The sequence below is a fragment of the Xyrauchen texanus genome, chromosome 42 (assembly GCF_025860055.1).
Source record: "Xyrauchen texanus isolate HMW12.3.18 chromosome 42, RBS_HiC_50CHRs, whole genome shotgun sequence".
Lineage (NCBI taxonomy): Eukaryota > Metazoa > Chordata > Actinopteri > Cypriniformes > Catostomidae > Xyrauchen > Xyrauchen texanus.
This window is the reverse complement of record NC_068317.1, coordinates 20,456,320-20,480,579: the sequence shown is the minus strand read 5'-3', so window position 1 is coordinate 20,480,579 and position 24,260 is coordinate 20,456,320. Positions and strand designations below refer to the sequence as shown.

At 39.0% G+C, this 24,260-nt stretch overlaps 1 protein-coding gene across 1 annotated transcript; it reads right to left on the bottom strand.

Moving 5' to 3' along the window:
* Positions 1 to 18: 18 nt before the first annotated feature.
* LOC127634736 (uncharacterized) lies at positions 19 to 23,661 on the bottom strand. The gene is made up of 7 exons (XM_052114408.1): positions 23,330 to 23,661; positions 15,918 to 16,211; positions 7,763 to 7,801; positions 7,410 to 7,661; positions 7,136 to 7,255; positions 6,174 to 6,410; positions 19 to 4,564 (listed from the first exon to the last, which is right to left on the bottom strand). The coding sequence occupies exons 1-7, from the start codon at positions 23,355 to 23,357 to the stop codon at positions 3,216 to 3,218; spliced, it is 2,319 nt and encodes a 772-aa protein (XP_051970368.1). The 5' UTR covers positions 23,358 to 23,661; the 3' UTR covers positions 19 to 3,215.
* Positions 23,662 to 24,260: the final 599 nt, after the last annotated feature.

Below are 24,260 nucleotides of genomic sequence, written 5' to 3'. Positions count from 1 at the left end.
TGTAAATGTTTTATTGTGTAGTATGTTGCTTTGACATTGTAGTTTCACAGACATAATTTTCAAATTGAGAGCATCGAAAGAGAGATGCAGCCAAAGATAAAACAAGTATTAGCAAATCTAAATATTAACATTTCATAATTTTGTTAACATTTCACACATCTTTCAAGTTGTAATACTACTTTGGAAATGAATCAGCATTGAGTAAAATATTCCTAAAGGATTATTGATCATTATTTCTAACATAGTACCACGTTAAATGTCCCACTGATGAGCATTTACATGCACAATCTTATAACAATTATTCTAAAAAGCTGACTATGTAAAAGGTCATGTAAACACGGTAAATGGCTTTCCTTTATCTGTGTAAAGTCATAAATGGTTTGAGTATAGAAGTTTTTTTTTTTTGGCCCATTACCCCTGATTTCACTCTGCAGTAGTGCGAGCACAGACACTCGAGCATGCACTCAAATAATCTGTGTCTCACAGGTGAAGCACGATTAATTGAAGTACTGCAGAGAACAGTGTCTGACTTACAAAACACTTCCAAACACAAAGATAAGGTGCAGTTTACCCTGGCTGTGTACAAAGCTGATGGTTTAAATTTATATAAGCAACGGAATTCCTGCATGCATTTAATGTTTAACGATAAAGAAAAAGATGCCTTAATTCCCTAAATATGTGCATGGTAACCTTTTGAAAAAGGCTGTTTGGTTAACCGAGAGAGTTCATGAATGGTTATTCTGTTATTTGTCGGGAGTCGGTACTCGGGAATAAAGGAATGTTTTATTGCCAAACACAAACTCCGATTAGCAGGGAATAAAGTGAGCTATGAGCCTAAATAGCACAATTCATCGATCATCAAATGATAAAATCACATTAAAGTTGAACAAAAATAAACATGTCACTGCATTCAACAAATTAGGCCTACACTGTCAGAAATAAAATTGCAAAATGTTACCTTTAGGGGTACAACAGCTGGTCACTGGGACAGTACCCTAAAATGTACATCCACTGTACCCTTTATATGTTAATTGGAACGTATTTGTACCTTAACTGTCATGAAAGGGTACATATTAGTACCCAAAGTATCTTATCTGTCCCTAAAGAGTACATATTAGTACCTTAAGGTGTAAAGAAGGTACAGCTGGTGTACCTTTGAGGGTACTGCCCCAGTGACGAGCTGTTGTACCCCTAAAGGTAAAATAATTATTTTTATCTTAATCAATGGAAAATGTGTAATTCTGCCCGGGCAGGTTCACTTTCCATGAGGCAGCGAATGCTATGGTTTATAAACCTCTTCAGGATGCTTTGATTTTTAAATGATTCCGCATATAACTTGTGTAATTATTGTCTGCAAAAGGTGGAAAAAAACATTGGCTCACCTTTTATCAAGTGCTGAAACTTAGCCAAGTGAAAAACAATTTGGAATCATGTATGACTGTCACATTAAGTCCTCTTTGCAACCTGAACTTCATCAGAATGTCGATTTGTCACACCAGCATTGAAAAAGCTTGATGCAGCACAACAAATGGTGAAACAGAATGCAGATGTCTCCAGATGTGTTTAATAAAGTTCTATTAAACTTAACAGTGTCTAAAATGAAAAACAGCGCAGAGGGACATGTAAACAGCCCATAACTCGCCCTATAGCCTACTTGGAAAAACTAACCCGAACCTGGCCCAAAACCTAAAGGTTTGCCGGATACCATCTGACTCAGTTCAGATTGAAGACCTCTAAACACGTGCAGAATAATAAGCAATTTGGAATTGGAATTCAGGCTCCATGCACATACCAAATAATAAAGCATGATTTTGGATCGGTTCATAATTAAAAAGTACATAAAGTATAATTGGCCGTGTAAAATAGGGATGCACCAATACTACTTTTTCTCTTCCGATATCAGAAATCTCAGTATCGCCCGATCCGATACCAGTGTGTTTTTCTTTTTGTATAATCAGTTTAGAATATCTTTACATTTGTGTGGAACTAATTGGGAGTTCTCTTTAATATGTAAAGAAACACAAACCTCTTCAAATTATTTCAATATAAATTATAGCTTATTAAGAAACACTTTATTATGAACTAGTATACTGGATAAGATCTCTTTTTTTGTTCAATTTAGTTGTAAATTAAGCTTCAGTATCAGAGCCGATACTATCGGTGCATCCCTAGTGTAACACATTGCTCCAAACTTTTCTTCCGTAAAGTTGAAAAATCCAACTAAATCTGTCAAGCGTACACGTAGCCCATAAAGGTGAACGTAGTCATGTCATGGGGGATTATTACTTAATAAACACATAGTCTGTATGTGCTGTGCACTTCAGTGTGCTCTGCTCTATGTCATCTCACACACACAAGAGTGCACTGATCATGATGTGGTGTTTCCAGTGTATGAGTGGCTGGCTTCACACATTCGTTTTGAAGTGTGCATCACTTGCAGATTATATATTTAATTAAATCACACTGTGTCATATTGCAATTTTAATTAAATTACTTCTGCATTCTAACATTCATTTTCATCCAAATATGTCATATTCCATGACATTCTGCATTTTATATCTAATGCCATTTTTTGACTAGATTCCATGAATCTGTCCGTGTTTTCTGCATACTACATGTGGCAACCATAGTATAAGCAAACTCTGGTATTAAGGTATTCCAAGGTATTAAGGCCGAACCACCATGCAACGAACTTGGGGCGTGAATTATTTTTCCAAATAATCTGTGGTCTGACTGTAGTTGTTTAAGCTTATAACTTAAATGTTTTTGTGGTTATCACAACAGCAATTTTGGAAAGAAAAAAAAAAACAACAGCAGATGAGCAGAGAATGTATGTGACAGGGATTCTTTCACTAAAATATTTCCCAGGACAAATCATTATTTTCCAGGAATTTTTTTTAATTTTCCATTACTTTTCCATCACTGGAAAACTGTATTGCAAAATTCCAGGTTTTCCAGGACAAGTGGGAACCCTGCTTTACCGCAACTCGAACGACTTTTCAAATGTGTGTGCATGTGTCCTTTTTGACATCAATAGTACAGAATAACCCGATGACTTCAAGTCTCATGTAAACTCGGTTTTCTCGCTTTGTCTGATTTTTTTTTAATGTGCATGTAAACGTGCATTGAGAAAAGTTGATTTGGTGGGTTGTTGATGCTCAGCAAGGCATGTGTTAATGCCATTCCTTGAATTCACAGTTTGATACAGCACACTTTTAATCCACCTCACAGTCTCTATGTGGCACAGCCCACAGCCTCCCACTCCTGTACATGAATTTGACCTCACACTCCAAGCCAGAGGTCTTAACTTTGAAGCAGCAGCCTTCGTCCCTGAGCTGAGTGGAGTTTCTCTGAGCCAATGACTGTAGCTCCTCCCACCCATCTTTGTCTCCCTCTCTGATCCACACCTTCCCACCTGCCTCGGCCAAAACATTCACACCAAACCACTGCATCTCACGCTGCCCCTCTGCTTTGAGCAGATACATACACGCACAGCGTGGTGCACACACCTTATAGCACCCTCTATCCTCCTCATAGCAAAGACAATGCAACCGAACGAGGAAGGAAGTGGGCTCTGATGTAATAAAACGAAGGACCTCCTCCACTCCATTGTCAATAGCAACGGGCCCATGTACCCTGCTGACTGAGAACAGCTTTGCGGGCCCGAGTATCCGCACTGATTCAAGAATGAACTGGAAGTTGTGGTGCTCGCCAAGCTGCAAGTAGCTCTGCAACTCAGACAGAGTCTCCTGGTGCAGCTGCATGAGACATCCCAAGTCCAGCTGTGCAGGATTGAACTCCAAAATGGATAGCAATCGGTGCCGAACACCTGCGTCAAAGGCCTCTGAGTTGAAGGCAGGATTTGATAAGACAGACTGCACATGCTGAGTGACCGTAGCAATGGGTGCATTTGAAAAGTCTGGGGTGCTTCGTTTTGGCTGCACCACATCCAGCAAACATGCAATGCGAACACACGTCTCCCTATATTGTCTAGCAAGGAGGGTTGCATCCTGGTCTGAGGAGGCTGGAGCCATGCTGCTCAGAGCTTTACGGATGACCCGAGCAGAAACACCCTGGAAGGAGGTGACCCTGTGAAGCCTGCTCGGGCGGCAGGAGAACAGACCCTCCACAGAAGAAGAAAGCTGGAGGCCCTCCTGGAGGGGATGTAGGTCCCTTAGCACCTGAGCGAAGACTCTCACACTCTGCAGAAGACTCTCAGCATCACCTTCTCTCCAACACTGCTCCACCTCTTGCAGCAAAGCGGCCTCCACCCTTCCACTGGCACTCAGCTGCTCGATCATACCAAGTATGCCTCCACTAGTCTTTGCCTCTGGTTCCTCAAGAACCTCGGCCATGCAATCCCACACCAGGAAACTGAAGATGGTCCACACAGTGCGCTGGTCTGTGCATTCTCCAGGATGTAGGTGGTCCCAGCTGCATAAGTGGTCCTGATCGTGCAGGTGATCCCAGCTGTGCAGGTGACTGTGGATTCCACTACGGAGCAGAGTCTCAGCCTTTTGGAGCAACCTCAACAGCAGACACCCCCTCTCAGAAAGCTGAACCCCTACAGATGACAACCAGTTAGACAGATATACAAATGAGTTTCACACAAACATTATAATTATGAACATTACATTATTCAATTGTACTACTAAAAGTGCACAAAGTAATTTTTCCATTTTCAAAACATTTCAAAACAAAATGTATCTTATTTTTTTCATTTTGAGAAATAGTATGTAATACTTAGAATTTTGGCAAATATGATTCAAATGATATACATTTCACATTAAGTGTGTAATATCTGTGACACTCGCATCATGAAATGGAATAGCAAAAATAAACACTTTTCAAAAAGATTTCTGAATGCACCTTCCTCCAGGCATTGGTAAAAAGAAAAAAAAAAAGAAAAGCTAGTCCCCCTTTATCCTTATAAACTCTGTGTAAAGTGTAATAATAATGTTTAGACTGAGGAGAGATATTGTGAATAAAAAGACGGTTAAGAAAAATATATGGTTTGTCTATATTTTCCTTGCAATCACTAGTATTTTTTTGTTTGAATACTTAAACAGTTCTTCATCAGAATCTGTGATTTGCTTCAGGCTGCTTATTCAATAAATATCATGCTTTCCGTCTCATTTCTACAACATTTCTAGCATTCACCATGTGTCCTGAGATATCAGCCTCCAAAGGGCACTTTGAAGGGAGAACAATCATAGTAGCCATGCTGTAAGATCGCTTCAACCTTAATAAAAATTACTTATAAGTTGAATACGTTTTATTTTTTTAAATTACCTGTCAGCCCTCCAAAGTTCTCAGAGTGGATGGTAAAGTCTTCGAAGAGAATAGAGCAAAGAGATGATAATTTCTGAATGGAAATGTTGTTGCTCTTCTTATCTGCTTTGTGTTGCGTTTGACTTCCGAATTAAATAAACATCGCAAGGCACCTCTGATTCTCAAAACATGCGCATAATGCCGAGGCCTATTGCAGACCATCTAGGTCTAGACAACAGCATCTAGGTCTGTTAGCTCTATTTCACACAAACTGGACAGGGTATGATTTCGGTTGGACTAACATGTCATTTTGACATTTTAAAAAGATTAATTATTTATTTAGCCCAACTAAAATTTTTATGTGCTTTTTATGTGCTTGTAAATGCACTCAGTGTTACACGTTTTGGGAAATCAACCTACATACTAATGGCTTTCTTATAGTTATCTATACATATTCAGATGGGATATGAGAAAGTATTTTAACATAAAAAAGTTCAATGAACACAGTTAAATTAGTGGCCAAGAAAAATCTATATTACTCTATGCAAGATGGGCTGCTACCTCAAGGAGCCTGCCATTTTGAGATCACATGACCAGCCAAGTATTACTCACTTTATCTTTGTAAACCTCATATTATTGGACACTTTCAGTTGAGAAATAAAATAATCATTGGTGACAAATCTGCCTGGGAGTGGTATATTTCTACATTTGCACTTCTGAATTTGCATGCTGTATCTATGACGAGAAGTAGCAGTATAGAAATCCAAGACCAGTGTCGTGTTAGCCACCGAAATGTAAATAAACCATTACTTAGTGCATCTTCAAGTACTGTTCTTGGTTTAACTGATCAAACAGAATCTAAAATGTACATAAAGATGGATGTTTCTGGATATATCACTTACACTGAGGACTGAGTCCTGTCACTCTGCTCAGTAGTCTTTCTGCGTCCTGCGTCTTCTCCATATACAGGGACACTAAAGCCTCCAACTGTGCTGAGTCCTCTATGCTGACCCCTTCTAGAAGGTATTCTCTGACCGTCCGACGAGGCAAACCCACTGCCACACCTAACTCGCAGACATTAAATCTGATCTCATCACCAAAATTCAAACCCAGCTGAGCCATGACCTGCTGCAGACCTCCTGATAGAAACAAGAAGTCAGTTTTAGATTTATAGGGATAGTTCATATATATATATATATATATATATAGAGCTAATTCTGTCATCATTAACTCCCATATGACTTCCATGGAACACAAAAGGAGATGCCTCAGTCTCCAGTCACTTTCTTTGCATCTCTTTTCCATTCAATGACAGTGAGTGGCGACTGATGCTAGCATTCAGCAAAATATCTCCTTTGTTGAATGGAAAAAATAGGTCTGGAATTACAGGTGTGGAACAACATAAGAGTGAGAAAATTATGAAAACATGATGATATGGTTAGTATGATCTTAGTTACCTAAAGATCAGTGTCCAAACTTCTTGCCAATTAAGAAAATGATATGGTCATGAAACTATTTTGCTTTAAATCATTAAATCATCTCTATGTCAAAGGAAATACAGGTCAATGTCACAACACACAAAAACATTAAGAGAGATCATGATTTTGTTACTCATATTTTCATTTTGGTGGCTTACATTTCTGATGATAAATAAATATTAATAATTCAAGTCAGATAAAAGGGTAAGATTTAAGTTTTTACATTGCAATTTAAACAATGTATAAAATATTCAAAACTGTAAAACAGTTACTAATCAACTGAGCATTAACTCCAATTTGACTGTCATTTGGCAATTGCCAAGTGTTAATTTGCTATAGAAAATAAAAGTATTTTTGAAGCATACAGGTGTTGGAGAGTGAATCACCTGAGAGAGGTAAAGCTGTTCCCAAGTGGCCTCTTGTTTCCTCCACTGTTATCTGTGCACTGCTTCCCTCAAGATCGTTATTAAGGGATGGACATGAAGGGTCTTCCACCAAACTATTAACTACAAAATGAGAGGATTGCAGAGGAAATTTGATAACAGGTGATTGAATGACCAGCACAAGGGTTTCATGTAATGCACATCACTGTAGCAAGTTGTAATTCTTCTTTTCCTTTTAGCGCATCATTGCAATAACAATGTTCTGCATGAAGTTTACCATTAAGTTCCTCAGCTAACTGCTGGTCCTCATTCTGGAGGGCTAAATAAAAGCTCTTGCATGCTTTCTCTCCCTTCTTCAAGCAGATGGACAGCAAGGTTTGTGCTTGCTGGGTTGGGATGAGAACTGACTGAATTTTCTCCAGTTCCAAATTAGTGAGAATGCCACTGGAGAAGAGATACAAAGAGACTGGCAGAACAGAACAGCCCAAGCGTGAACACAGAACACTAAACTGGGACTGTAGATGGCGTTCTGAAAGAGGACAGGACAACGGTGAGGGCTGTGATACGTATAGCCTATATAAAAACATTCAGTAAAATTTTGAAACAATATTAGACTATTTTAAGTCCTACCTGTTGGTCCTTGCTGAATATCTGCAGAATTGAATAGTTCTAATAACAGGAAATAAAACCATTTTAGCACTCACACCATGCTGCTGCAATCTACATGAATGTATTTGCATTACTGACAAGAATTAAAGGAATAGTTCACCCAAAAATGAAAATTCTTCTGCTGAACACAAACAAAGATTTTTAGAAGAATACAGTGCATCCGGAAAGTATTCACAGCACTTCACTTGTTCCACATTTTGTTATGTTACAGCCTTATTCCAAAATGGATTCAATTGATTATTTTGCTAAAAATTCTGCAAACAATACCCCGTAATGACAACGTGAAAGAAGTTTGTTTAAAATCTTTGCAAATTCATTAAAAATACAAAACGAAAAAAGTCACATGTACATAAGTATTCACAGCCTTTGCTCAATACTTTTTTGAAGCACCTTTGACACCAATTACAGCCTCAAGTCTTCTTTACAAGACCTCTCAAGCTTTGCAGGACCTCTCAAGTTCTTCTTTGCAGGACCGTTCAAGCTCCATCCAGTTGGATGGGGAGTGTCGGTGCACAGGCATTTTCAGATCTCTCCAGAGATGTTCAATCGGGTTCAAGTCTGGGCTCTGGCTGGGCCACTCAAGGACAACTTTCTATCCTCTGCCAATCTGGTGACCTCTTGCATTAGATGTTCTTTTTCCAGTTCCAGGCCTAAGTGTTTAAGATCTTTGTACACTTTTTCTCGATATGAAAAGTGCTGTCTACCACGTGGGTTCAATGTTACTTCCGATTTGTAGAGGTTCTTGATTATTCATATGAGCTGAAACATGATTGATGCCCAGCATGATCCGATAACACTTTCTGGCGAAGATGTCGAGTTTCTGATCCAGTGCCTCAGTGAGCTCCCAAGACTCGCATCCATAAAGCAGCAGAGATATGCAAGCTGCATTGAAAAGCCGCATCTTAAACGTCACTTTCGGTCTGGGTGATCTCAGGATGGTTTTGAGTTTGGTGAAGGCAACCCAGGCGAGTGAGATTCGATTCTCGACATCTTTCTCGGTTGATAGGCCTACTATATAAGACCCCAAATACTTGAAGTCATCGACAATCACGATTATGTTTCCATCGATGACGAGTTGTGTTTGAGTTCGTGATTTGTCGTTAAGTTGAATTTGGATGGTCTTTTCAACATTTGTTTAAAGCCCCGCTGTGGAAGCGTTTTGCTGGTTGGTAGAAACTTGTTTTTGTGCCTGAGTTTTATCGTTTTCAAAAAGTGCAATGTTGCAATGTTGTCCGCGAACGAAAGATTGTTCAGCTTCAGTTCAGGCATTTCTTCTATTTTATGTGCGCAAGATAGTTGCGGACGTTGACTTTTTGGTAGAGATGTTACTTTGTGTGTTATAAAACACAAAATCGCCTGCGAATTGTATGGAGACATAATTTATGACTATTATAAAGAGGAACGGTGCTAGAATGTCTCATTGTAGGACTCCTGTTTAGATGATGAAAGGTTCTGACAGCTCACTTCCAACATACACTTGATTTGTCGATTGATCGTAGATGACTCTGATTGCCCCGACAATTTCTGCTGGTATTCCATAATGACGCAAGATGGCAAACATAATTTCTCGGTCGATCGAGTCAAAGGCTTTCTTGAAGTTAATAAATGTAATGTACATGGGATGTCTTGGGCGTTTGCTCCCTTCATGATTCTGCGAAGAATGTGGATTTGTTGAGCACAACCGCAACCTGTTCTGAAGCCTGCTTGGTTGTTTCGGAGCAGTTTGTCGTATGTGACAACATGTATTGACAACATGTTTGTGTTGTATGTGGTTGAGTAACACTCGACTGAAGACTTTGGCTGCTATTGACATCAAGCTGATTCCTCGATAGTTGGTCATAAGTTGTGAGTTTCCTTTCTTTGGAATTTGGTTAATCAGACTTGATGTCCATTGTTTTGGTGCCGTAAGCTGCCTGTATACCAACTGACAGATGGGTTGCATGATGGGTTCGACAGTTTCGGTGCTGATGGTATTGTTCCCGTTTTAGGCGGCCACAGAGAAGTGCTTGTTCTTTGGTTTTCCAATCTTGGCATATTATTCAGTGGCTGGCAGATTGGTTGAACAGCCACCGCGGACCTTAATAACCTGGGCGACTGCCGAGCCAGTATGTTTAGAATTTGGTTGCATTTTCATATTGTTTATACTACTTAGATTTTCCTTATTCCAGGTAAGACAATGATGGGATATGAGCCCTCATGCATAGCAGTGGGTTCACCTTACCAAGGTCTCCTTGTGCTTGCCTAGCCCTACCCACAAAAAGCCTTTCTAGGGTTAAACACTGTACTTTCCTTAATGAGGTATAGGTATTATCGCTGCGTCCCAGTAGTACTCACGATAGTTTCTCTAGCTATCGGTCCCCATAACCAAATTGATCAGAGATCTTATGATATGCTATCCAACTAGACCCTATTGGATCAGTTTAACGTCATAATCAGGATTAATCTTTATTTATTATTATTATTATTATTATTTATTTATTTATTTATTTATTTTAAAGTACAAATTGTACATCAAGAAAGAGAAATAATAATAAAATGTTATTTTGAATAACCCTATCAAATAACCATTCACAATATATTTGTGATGAGGAGGAGGGCGGGGCGGGGCGGGGCCGTGAGTCCTCACGGCCTGGCCCCGATCTCCTCATCACAATATTCTATAAATAACATGTGTAATTAATTCATTTACATGTTATATTTTATTGCAAATAAAGTGGAAAGAAAGTTATGGTATCACCTCCTTTTTTAAATATTAAATGAGATGGGACATCATACCTCATATTTTAACTAATTTTGTTCAAAATTCAAGAATCTGAAGGAAACAATCTATCTAAATTCATTTATAATATTTTTAAGCAAATCCCATTTATGATCACATTCCAGACTTTTATTATTAATTTTAAATGTTACTTTCTCCATTTGGTATATTTCCGAAATAGTTTCTCTCCTTCTTTGAAATTGTGGGGGTTCTGGTTTAGGCCTTTTTTGTAATCTGTTGCAAAGCTGCTATTCTGATTAATATTTAGTTAAGGACAATGGCATTATATCCAAAATAAGGTTTTCTGGATGTATTTATATTGTGCAGCTAAATATTATAATAACCTGTCTAATAACTTAATTCTACAAAGTTGTCAATTTAGAGCACTCAAATAGAATTTGACTGCAATGAGCATTTTTTTCTCCACAATTTCTCCAATAATCCCCTTTTACCATTCTATTGTATTTACTTTGAATATAATTTGTATCTTCCAAGCATATTCCCTCCAAACACCGGATTGAGTAGTGTGGAATGTATTATATGATATTTCTTTCCAGTCTTGCTGACTAATTTTTATATTAATTCATCCTCCACCTACGTATCATTTTATTAAGAGTGTCCTGTATATCTCTTTCAAGTGCACTCTTTCCTAAATTACTAACATTGTAAATTTGGAAGCCCATACTTTTTTGCTAGGTTTCAAAAAGGTATCCATTCCTTTATCAGTGAACAGTTGGTGAACTTTTTAGACCTCTATGTGCCTAAAACTTAAATGTATTATCTAATCTATTTGGCATGAAATCAGGATTTTTAGCAGTTTCTTGTAAATTAACAATATCTTTGTTAATTTTACTATTTTTCGAACCAAATTCTAAAAGTACTATTAATACAAATATTTTCTATTGATTTAAATGTGTTGCTTTGTTTGGGTAGGAACAGGGATATACCAATAGGTTCTCCCATTTGATACATTTCCATCTTCTTCCATTTCACTTTAGATTCTTCATTCATCCACATTATTATGGTTAAATTTGGGCAGCTTTATAATAATTTATTACATTTGGGAATTTTATTCCTCCAAGCCTTTTTGACAAATTAAGAATTATAAGACTAATTCTAGGTTGGTTCGGGCGCGAAACGTGCCAAATGGGCCGCGATAAGCAACAATGAGCCGCCACGATATGAAGAACGGACCACAAAACAGTGCCGCGATATGCAGAAAAGGACAGCAAACACCACCACCCCCGTTCAACAGTTGGGCCAGTTCCCATGTAAAATCCCAGGCCAATTTCTCTTCCCAGTCCAGCCCTGCCTTTAATTGAAGTAAAACAAATGAAAGAGGGGAAATATCTCATTACTAAATAAATATTTTTCTCCAAAACAAATTGGCCATAATTATTGGGACCCTTTTATTCAATACATTTTGCAACCTCCCTTTGCCAAGATAACAGCTCTGAGTCTTCTCTTGCATAATGAGGTTGGAGAACACCTGGCAAGGGAACTGAGGCATTCCTCCATACAGAATCTCTCCAGATCCTTCAAATTCTGAGGTCCACATGGTGGACTCGCCTCTTCAGTTCACCCCACAGGTTTTCTATGGGGTTCAGGTCAGGAGACTGGGATGGCCATGGCAGAATCTTGATTTTGTTGTCAGTGAACCATTATTGTGTTGATTTTTATATTTATTTTGGATCATTGTCCTGCTGGAAGATCCAACCAGGGCCCATTCTAAGCTTTCTGGCAGAGGCAGCCAGGTTTAAATTTTTTATATATTGGTATTTGATAAGAGTCCGTCATGCCAAGTATCCGAACAAGATGACCAGGACTTTTGGCATAAAAACAGCCCCACAACTTTAAAGATTGAGCACCACATTTAACATGGGCATTGGGTACTTCACCTCTGCGTGTGCCAAACCCATCTCTGGTGTTTGCTGCCAAAAAGCTCTTTTTTTTTTGTTTCATCTGACCATTGATCCTGGTCCCATTTGAAGTTCCAGTAGTGTCTGGCAAACTGAAGACGCTTGAATTTGTTGTTGGATGAGAGCAGAGGATTTTTTCTTGAAATCCTCCCAAACAACTTCCAATTATCCAGCTGTGATCCTTGGAGATTCTTTGGCCAATTGAACCATCCTCCTCACTGTGCGTGGAGACAATATAGACACACGTGATCTTTCAGGCTGATTCTTAAGATCTCCAGTTGATTGGAACTTGTTAATTATGTCCCTGATGTTAGTTATGGGCATTTTCAATACTTTGGTTATTGTCTTATAGCCACTTCCCATTTTGTGAAGCTCAACAGCCTTTTGCTGAACATCATAACTTTATTCTTTGGTTTTACCCATTGTGATAGATGACTAAGGGAATTTGGACTGTGTGTTACCTCATATTTATACCCCTCTGAAACAGGAAGCCATGGCTGAACAATTTCATGTTACTAGTCACCCAGGTGACTAAAATGTTGCAAATATGAATGGGAATATTCTTCAATATTGAACTGGGTGCCAATAATTGTGGCCAACATGTGTTGGAGAAAATATTTATTTTATAATGAGATATTCCCCCTCTTTCGATTGTTTTACTTAAATTAAAGTTTAGATTTTTGTAATTGTTTTGAATAAAATATCAAAAGGAAAAAAAAAAATGCAGATATTTTTCACAGCCTTCTTTGCTCATATTTACCAAGGGTAATATATTTTTGGCCACCACTGTATAAAAGCTTTTATATTTTAAATAAATGTAAGCTTTTAAAATTAATAAGCCTGTGTGTTCTTGTTGTGGGCCTATATGAATTCACTTACACATTGATATACCAGCTGTTTTATATATTTTTTTAATCACATAAAGAATTTGTTAGCAGCAGTCCTCTTGAGCTCTTGTAGCACCAGCTGTTTCTTCTTTTGTAAAGGTCTTTAACTGCTTCAAAGTGTTACAGTTATCCCTAGTACTGTGTTATTCACGTGTTTTAAGTCTTCATGATTTCATGCTGAACTTATTATTATAATTTTTTTTAAAACAATGTCTTGAGCACAGTTTAAATGAATTTCAATTCTTATTTCCGTAATCAACAGCCTTCGAGAGGCCTGGGTAGCTCAGCGAGTACAGATGCTGACTACCACCCCTGGAGTCGAGAGTTCGAATCCAGGGCGTGCTGAGTGACTCCAGCCAGGTCTGCTAAGCACCCAAATTGGCCCGGTTGCTAGGGAGGGTAGAGTCACATGGGGTAACCTCCTTGTGGTCACTATAATGTGGTTCGCTCTTGGTGGGGCACGTGATGAGTTGTGCGTGGATGCCGCAGAGAATAGCGTGAAGCCTCCATATGTGATATGTCTCCGTGTTAACATGCTAAACAAGCCACGTGATGTGTGGATTGACGTCTCAGACTTGAAGGCAACTGAGATTCATACTCCGTCACCCGGATTGAGGCGAGTCACAACGCCACGATGAGAACTTGGAGCACATTGGGAATTGGCCATTCCAAATTGTGGAGAAAATCATCAGCTTTCAACAGAGGTAAATCTCGCTGAATCACTCGCAAAGTGAATCGCATTCTCACACAATTGGTTGTGCGCTGCAAATGTCACTCATTCATGTGAGTCAGGGACGTAGCCTGAGTTGGCAGAGAATGTTGATGAGCTGCATCATGGTGACAATTAAGCCTGATTGGATAGGTTTAAATTTGTCAACCTGAAACCAATCCTGAAACCCTGAGTTCCTTCAGTGTCCTCTGGTACAGGCCTCTGTTCTCTACTTGCCATCTCACTGTTTACCACTACTGGGCGAGGCTATGGATATGAAAAGGTAAATAAGGCGCTGATGTGTTGTTGTGAAGGCGGTCAGATACAAATGTCTATCAAATTGTGACATCACAATGTGGAGGAAGTAGAGAATGTGTCATTTTGGCAGCTTGGGCTGCATTCCCCTTCTAATTTGTATGCACTACCCTTGCTAACTTCTCTCCATCTCATGGACTGGGATGTACATCATTGCTTATGTTGCATGATAGCCCAATACTGGCAGAACCCATGCAATAGATTTAACTAGAACACCCTAAATCCTTGATCAACTGGACTACGTTGACGGCTGTTGTCAATTTGTGGAATTGTTAGTGATCTTGACACCTGAGAAAACAAAGTTTTCGGAGATTGATGAATCCATAGATTCAGATAAAGTTTAGTTGTAATATCAGAGGCATATGTATAAATCTTGTCCTTCTGCAAGTTTCTCCCATCTCCACACATGATCTCGAGCTCAATTAGAATGAAAATCGGGTTCTCTGTCACCTCTCTTACCAAAGCCCTTCTCCCCCAATTGTTCAGTTTGGCCGGGCAGCCAACTCTAGGATGAGTCCTAGTTGTTCCAAACTTCATCCATTTAAGAATTATGGAGGCCACTGTGCTCTTGGGAACTTTCAATACAGCAGAATATTTTTGTAGCCTTCCTGAGATCTGTATGTCGACACAAACCTGTCTCTGAGCTCTGCAGGCAGTTCCTTTGACCTCATGGCTTGGTTTTTGCTCATATATGCATTTTCAGACCTTATATAGACAGGTGTGTGCCTTTACAAATCATGTCCAATCAATTGAATTTGTCACAGGTGGACTCCAATCAAAGTGTAGAAACATCTCAAATATGATCCAGAGAAATGGGATGCCCCTGATCTAAATTTCAACTTTCATAGCAAAGAGTCTGACCACTTATGTCAATGTGATATTTAATTTTTTTTTTCTTCTTTTTAATACATTTGCAAAGTTATCAAAAATCAGGTTTTTGCTTTGTCATAAGGGGTCTGGTGCATTAGGGGTATGGTGTGTAAATTGATGTGAAAAAATTATTTTAGCATAAAGCTGCAACATAACATAATGTGAAAAACAAATGAAGGAGGCTGAATAGTTTATGAAGAATGCACTGATATATCAAAAGATCAAGAAAAATGTGATTCCTCATGTATTGACCCCTTTAAATCCTTTTTTTATTTTAAATAATCAACGTACACTACCCCAGCCGCTTTCGCTGTTGCGTACTATCTTCGTATTTATAGCCACATCTCCTTGACCGCATTTGGATGCGCTCTACAATATGAAACAGCCTTTCTGTGGGCCCCCCTCAAGCCCAGGCCCAGGACAAAAGGTCCAGTTGTCCCCCCTTATCAGCAGCCCTGCCTCTGAGTTCTGGTCACCATTCACTTGCATTGAATGGAACTACAGAGCTGAAATATTCTCCTTAAAATCTTTGTTTGTGTTCTGAATTAGACAGATAGTCATACACCTCTGGAATGGCATGCCTGTGAGTAAATTAAGAGATCATTTAAATTTTTTTGGGGTGAACTATCCCTTTTAACACCTTTACAAGTAACTTCACCTTCCTTTGCAGATAACCAGCATCTCAGACGTGGGTAATATTTTTTGCAGTTGCTCAGGCACTCCACGAAGCGGGAGGCATCACTCTCGTCCATCTGAGCGTCAACAATCTCAAGAAGTTTTCGGGCTTTGTTGGATGGTGTCCGTTCAGCCTCAATCTCATAACAGTTGTCTCTAGAGAGCAGCCCTACAGATATAACACAGTCTAGCAGAGGGCCCAAGTGATACAGGGCATCCACCAGGAGCTTGCGTGAAGACAGGAGACAGGCCTTCACAGCTTGCTTGTTCTCTGGCCCTATAGTTACAAAGCAATGGGGAGTATGGGGAGTAAAATTAAGCGGTCAATAAAATCAACTAGGCAAGGACAACTTAACTAACTTACCTAGCTTTCAGAGTGTTTCCTATCAATTAAAATGTAAATTATATATCTATTAGAGATGCACCGATCGACCGGCCAGGGACCGGAATTAGCCGATTTTCCGCATGCTCGGCCCGGATCGGTGACCGGCCGGTCAGCCTCACGTCTGTCCGATTCCTTGCCGTCCGTTTTGTTGCCAGCGGCGCAGGCAATAACGTCACAGCCGCACGTAAACATGTCATTGGAGTGGAAGATCTTCACTGTATGAGTGAAGAATACATAAAGTTCGAAATGTATAATAATTGTGAGGCCAAAGTAAACCGCGGGAGAACCACAACAATAACTTTCGGATCAACAAACCTAATTAGATATTTATAACACCATCACCCAGCTGAAAATGCCCATTTTAAAAAAGAAGCTAAAAAGTGAAAGCGGCTAAAGCTAGCCAGAGCTCAGAGCCAGTCACAAGTCAGCAGCCTCTCCTATCATTCCTTGGTATGAGCAGCGAAAATACCAGAGCAATTACGAGGAAAATTATGGAAATCATGGTCCTGGATGACCAGATGATCTCCATATTTGAGGACGGAGGGATCAGAAATCGGATACATTTCCTCGATACAAAGTATGAGGTACTTTCCGAAGTAGTGTTGCCCGAGTTGTTTAATCTCGTGTCATGTAACACACGCAGCCTGTTATCTGTCAACATTTGGGTACACAAATCCAGGAGACGGGAAGTGGGGTGCTGGATGGCAGAGGCAGGCTAAATACATACAAATTATGCCGTTTTGATTTAATGTGCTGAGTAATGTAATTTTTCCCACCGTGTCCGATATTAAAATCAGTGCGACACACATTGCAAAAGGCGTGGGCATTGTCGGTATGGCTTCGGGATATGAAATTAAATTCTTCCATCCAGCTGTTGTTAAAGGTACATGTATATTTTGTGTTTTTCACCGGCGCACCAGCTGATTCTTCTCCTCCCATCTATCAGTGATGCTTGATTTAACATCCCGCGCCTACTGCCTGCGCAGATATCAACAGCGCAGCTGGGTTGTAGGTTGCCAGATTGAGGTCATACATGATTTGTGATTTGTATGATGTGTTGATTGTGTGAGTAGGATGCGTTTCATTCAAGATCTGGCAACTGGACCACCTGAGTTTTTTTGGGAGAAATAACAAAACGGGAGTGTTGACAGGTGTGAAGTTACAAGCCGTTCCCGAAGCAGTGCTCAGTTTTACAACAGATATTTGGACATCTAAAGTAAGCTGAGCGTATTGGACACTTCAGTTTTTCAGATCTTTGGAATTGTTTTGTTAGACGAGTAATAAAGAGAAAAAGGTCCATTTATAAAAAAAAATTGTGGAACATGACATCTGTTATATAAAGCAACTCATTTGCAGTTAATTGTTATTTCTACCGTTTTCTAGTCACAGAGCACTTTATTTTGAGAGCTGTTTAAGTGAGAGAAGATCCTGTAACTTAGTGCAGTTTGGGGGAAATTGTAATGTTTAATAATTTATTTTATTATGAAAATAAAATTTAGCATTGAAGAAAGGTAGATTTTGTTTGTATATATGGTCAATAATAGTTCTTAGAAAGAAAATCGCAATCGGTAAAATCGGTATCGGCAGGTCACACTTGCAAAAAATCGGAAATCGAAATCAGCCAAGAAAATTGCAATCGGGGCATCTCTAATATATGGATATATATATATACACATACATACACACACACACACTGGAGGCCAAATGTTTGGAAGATTTTGCTGTTTCAGAAGGATATTGGTACCTTAATTCACCAAAGTGGCATTCAGCTGATCACAAAGTATAGTCAGAACATTACTGATGTAAAAAACAGCATCATCACTATTTGAAAAAAGTAATTTTTTATCAAATATAGACAGGCTCCATTTCCAGCAGCCATCACTCCAACACCTTATCCTTGAGTAAATCATGCTAAATTCATAATTTGGTACTGGAATATCACTTGCCATTATATCAAACACTCCTGAAAGTTATTTGGTTTGTTAAATGAAGCTTAACATTGTCTGTGTTTGTTTTTGAGTTGCCACAGTCTACAATAGACTGGCATGTCTTAAGGTCAATATTAGGTAAAAAAATGGCAAAAAAGAAACAGCTTTCTCTAGAAACTCATCAGTCAATCATTGTTTTGAGGAATGAAGGCTATACGATGCTTGAAATGGCCAAAGATTTCATACAAAGGTGTACACTACAGTCTTCAAAGACAAAGAACAGAGTCCCTATTTTAGATGCCTCACATGTCCTCAGCTGACAGCTTCATTGAATTCTACCCGCTAAACACCAGTTTCATGCACAACAGTAAAGAGAAGACTCAGGGGTGCAGGCCTTATGGGAAGAATTGCAAAGAAAAAGCCACTTTTGAAACAGAAAAACAAAAAGAATGTTTAGAATGGACAAAGAAACACAGATATTGGACAACAGATAATTGGAAATGAGTGTTATGGATCCTGACCCCATTGAAATTTCAACTGAGTATCTGGTAAAACGGACAGCTAGAATGCCAAGGATCTGCAAAGCGGTCACTGCTGCACGTGGAGATTTTTTTGAGGAGAACTCTTTGAAGTAAGTTGTACTAGTGATTTGTCATGTTATTAATGTCCTGACTATACATTGTGATCGGTTGAATGCCACTTTGGTGAATAAAAGTGTGTGTGTGTGTGTGTGGCGTGTTTTTGTGATTTACGAGGACAATTTTGTAAGTTACAAATTAGTAATTACAAGGGTATTATGCTATAAATGTGATTTATGAGGACATTTCTAGTGTCCCCATAATTCAAATCGCTTAAAAATCATACTAAACAATGTTTTATTGAAAATGTAAAAATGCAGAAAGTTTTCTGTGATGATTAGGTTTAGGGTTTGAGTTAGGTTTAGAGGATAGAATCTATAGTTTGTACAGTATAAAAGTCATTATGTCTATGGAAAGTCCTCATAATGATAGGTAGACCAACGTGTGTGTGTGTGTGTGTGTGTATATATATATATATATATATATATATATATATATATATAGTTGAAGTCAGAAGTTTACATACACTTAAGTTGAAGTAATTAAAACTACGTTTTTAACCACTCCAAATATTTACTTTGTGCATGACATGAGTAATTTTTCCAACAATTGTTTTCAGACAGATTGTTTCTCTTTTAATTGACTATATCACAATTCAAGTGGGTCAGAACTTTACATACACTTTAAGCAGCTTGGAAAATTCCATAAAATGGACTCAAGCCTAATTTAGCTTCTGATAGGCTGATTGGAGTTGAGTTGAAGGTGTCCCTTTTAAGGCCTACCTTCAAACTCAGTGCCTCTTTGCTTGACATCATGGGAAAATCAAAAGAAATCAGCTAAGACATCTGGTTCATCCTTGGGAGCAATTTCCAAACACCTGAAGGTACCACGTTCATCTGTACAAACAATAGTACGCAAGTATAAACACCATTGGACCATTCATACCGCTTAGGAAGGAAATGCATTCTGTCTTCTAGAGACAAACGTAGTTTGGTGCAAAAGTGCAAATCAATCCCAGAACCACAGCAACTTGTGAAGATACAGGACGAAACCAGTAGGCAAGTATCTTTATCCACAGTAAAACGAGCCCTATATCGACATAACCTGAAAGATTGCTCAGCAAGGAAGAAGGCACTGCTCCAAAACTGCCATAAAAAAGGCCAGACTACAGTTTGCAAACATTTTGGAGAAATGTCCACTGGTGTGATGAAACAATTTAGCTGTTTGGCCATAATGACCAGCATTACGTTTGGAGGAAAAAGGGTGAGGCTTGCAAGCCGAAGAACACCCTCCCAACCGTGAATCATGGGGTGGCAGTATCCTGTTTTGGGGTTGCGTTGCTGAAGGAGGGACAGGTGCACTTTACAAAATAAATGGCATCATGAGGAAGGAAATGTATGTAGATATATTGAAGCAACATCTCAAGACATCCGCCTGGATGTTGAAGCTTGGTCGCAAATGGGTCTTCCATACCTCAAATGTTGTGGCAAAATGGCTTGAGGACAACAGAGTCAAGGTATTGGTTGTGGCCATCACAAAGCCCTGACCTCAATCCAATTACAGGAAGAACTGAAAAAGCGTGTGCGAGCAAGGAGGCCTAAAAACCTGACTCCGTTACACCAATTCTGTCTGGAGGTATGGGCCAAAATTCCAGCAACTTATTGTGAAAAGCTTGTGGAAGGCTACATAAAATGTTTGACAAAAATTATTAAACAATTTAAAGGCAATGCTACCAAATACTAACAAAGTTTATGTACACTTCTGACCCACTGGGAATGTGCTGAAATAAATTATTCTCTCTACTATTATTGACATTTCACATTCTTAAAATAAAGTAGTGATACTAACTGACCTAAGACAGGGAATGTTTTCTACGATCTAAATGTCAGAAATTGTGAAAAACTGAGTATACCATGTGGTGTAAACTTCTGACTTAAACTGTGTGTTTGCATACATGTGTGAATATATATCTATATATATACAGTGAGGAAAATAAGTATTTGAACACCCTGCTATTTTGCAAGTTCTCCCACTTAGAAATCATGGAGGGGTCTGAAATTGTCATCGTAGGTGCATGTCCACTGTGAGAGACATAATCTAAAAAAAAAAATCCAGAAATCACAATGTATGATTTTTTAACTATTTATTTGTATGATACAGCTGCAAATAAGTATTTGAACACTTGAGAAAATCAATGTTAATATTTGGTACAGTAGCCTTTGTTTGCAATTACAGAGGTCAAACGTTTCCTGTAGTTTTTCACCAGGTTTGCACACACTGCAGGAGGGATTTTGGCCCACTCCTCCACACAGATCTTCTTTAGATCAGTCAGGTTTCTGGGCTGTCGCTGAGAAACACGGAGTTTGAGCTCCCTCCAAAGATTCTCTATTGGGTTTAGGTCTGGAGACTGGCTAGGCCATGCCAGAACCTTGATATGCTTCTTACAGAGCCACTCCTTGGTTATCCTGGCTGTGTGCTTCGGGTCATTGTCATGTTGGAAGACCCAGCCTCGACCCATCTTCAATGCTCTAACTGAGGGAAGGAGGTTGTTCCCCAAAATCTCGCAATACATGGCCCCGGTCATCCTCTCCTTAATACAGTGCAGTCAGCCCTGTCCCATGTGCAGAAAAACACCCCCAAAGCATGATGCTACCACCCCCATGCTTCACAGTAGGGATGGTGTTCTTGGGATGGTACTCATCATTCTTCTTCCTCCAAACACGGTTAGTGGAATTATGACCAAAAAGTTCTATTTTGGTCTCATCTGACCACATGACTTTCTCCCATGACTCCTCTGGATCATCCAAATGGTCATTGGCAAACTTAAGACGGGCCTTGACATGTGCTGGTTTAAGCAGGGGAACCTTCCGTGCCATGCATGATTTCAAACCATGACGTCTTAGTGTATTACCAACAGTAACCTTGGAAACGGTGGTCCCAGCTCTTTTCAGGTCATTGACCAGCTCCTCCCGTGTAGTTCTGGGCTGATTTCTCACCTTTCTTAGGATCACTGAGACCCCACGAGGTGAGATCTTGCATGGAGCCCCAGTCCGAGGGAGGTTGACAGTCATGTTTAGCTTCTTCCATTTTCTAATGATTGCTCCAACAGTGGACCTTTTTTCACCAAGCTGCTTGGCAATTTCCCGTAGCCCTTTCCAGCCTTGTGGAGGTGTACAATTTTGTCTCTAGTGTCTTTGGACAGCTCTTTGGTCTTGGCCATGTTAGTAGTTGGATTCTTACTGATTGTATGGGGTGGACAGGAGTCTTTATGCAGCTAACGACCTCAAAAGGTGCATCTAATTTAGGATAATAAATGGAGTGGAGGTGGACATTTTAAAGGCAGACTAACAGGTCTTTGAGGGTCAGAATTCCAGCTGATAGACAGGTGTTCAAATACTTATTTGCAGCTGTATCATACAAATAAATAGTTAAAAAATCATACATTGTGATTTCTGGATTTTGTTTTTTAGATTATGTCTCTCACAGTGGACATGCACCTACGATGACAATTTCAGACCCCTCCATGATTTCCAAGTGGGAGAACTTGCAAAATAGCAGGGTGTTCAAATACTTATTTTCCTCACTGTATATATTATACACACACTGATCACCCACAACATTAAAACTACCTGCCTTATACTCTGTAGGTCCCCCTTGTGCCGCCAAAACAGCGCCAACCCGCATCTCAGAATAGCATTCTGAGCTTATATTATTCTCACTACAATTGTACAGAGCGGTTATCTGAGTTACTGTAGACTTTGTCAGTTCAAACCAGTCTGGCCATTCTCTGTTGACCTCTCATCAACAAGTCATTTCCATCCACAGAACTGCCGCTCACTGGATGTTTTTTTGTTTTTGCCACCATTCTGAGTAAATTCTAGAGTCTGTTGTGTGTGAATATCCCAGTAAATCAACAGTTACAGAAATACTCAAAAGTTCCCAATGGCAAATAAGTAGCTGACAAACATCGACATGAACTGGTCACCATTTACTTTAAACTTTTTTAAATCACCTTTTTGATTCTTTGCAGTTCACTCACTAGTCCTGTGATGTGACAAATACATTTTTAAAACTGCAAATATTTGGGGGCCTGGGTTGCTCAGCGAGTATTGACACTGACTACCATCACTGGACCTGAGATATGAGGACCTAGTAAGTAGTGGGAATTGGGCATGACAAATTGGGGAGAAAAGGGGATAAAAAATATTTAATGTCCCTGCTGGGGGTCAAAAAATAACTAAAACCAGCCAGATATGGTTGGCTGGTCTTAGCTAGTTTAAACTGGTCCTAGTTTTTTAAGACAGTCAACCAGCTTGGCCAAGGTGGTCTTGCTAAGACCAGTCAATCATATTATGTTTTTTCTTTGTTTTGTTCTGTTTTTACATTAAAAATACCATTTAAAATAGTTTTTAGAAGTAAAACATGTCATCTCAACTACCCAAACGCGTGTCACTTGATTTTTCAAGACAAATTACATTACAATGGTATCTATAAAAAAGCTTACCTGAATCGTGAGGTGTCTCCGTTGCCATCACAACACTATATCGCTATAATTACGGCTCATCTTTAACTTATAACATGTAGTTCATTCAAATGTTTCTAAGAAGAACAGAGTTGCGATCGTTTCATCCCTGACAGTTCAACCTGTCGCTGTAGAAGTATTTAAAAGCACTATTGACGACGACAAACATCATTCAAGTTTTTATGTTCGTGATGTTATTACTTTAAGTTTAGTACATCTGCAAAACTTTTACTCATAAAGTCTCTTGGGCAGTTCCTCGCAGTTTACCACTTCCTGGAAGTGGTAACTACCCGTAAAAATTCAAAAAAGGCTGTGTCAACAAATTTTCACGTTCAGATTCATTAACTAAACCATAAGACGCCGATTACTCCGCTAATTATTTAGCATTTAATACTGAATTATTTAATTTCAGTACTGAAGTTTGTAATTTACAGCGATGGGCGTGGCTTCAAGTAGCTGCCACCCAAATACAAATAAAAAAATAAAAACACACACACAACGTTATCAAATAAAATCGATAATAAATAACTAAATAAAATTATAATGGTGGTAAATCTTACGAACTAAATTCCATTAAGGAACATCCATTTCTTCGAGTGTCAAGACCTGCAGATGGAGCTAAACAACTATAGATTCATAAAATTCTTGAAAATCAGATTGAATGGGGTTTGGTGAATACAAGGAATGGACCTGTTGATCTTGTTGCATTGAATAATTGCTCAGCTCTCATAAATAAGTGTCTACACTTATCCCTAGCTAAGGCCCACTATACCAAGGGGGCATCACATTGACTTAAAATGATTTAAAATAAGCTAATACGCTATAATTATAATAATTTAACTTACTATAATAAATCTAAAACTGCTAAAAATGGCTTACTTTAAATCAAGATGTGCAATATTTATTATGTCTT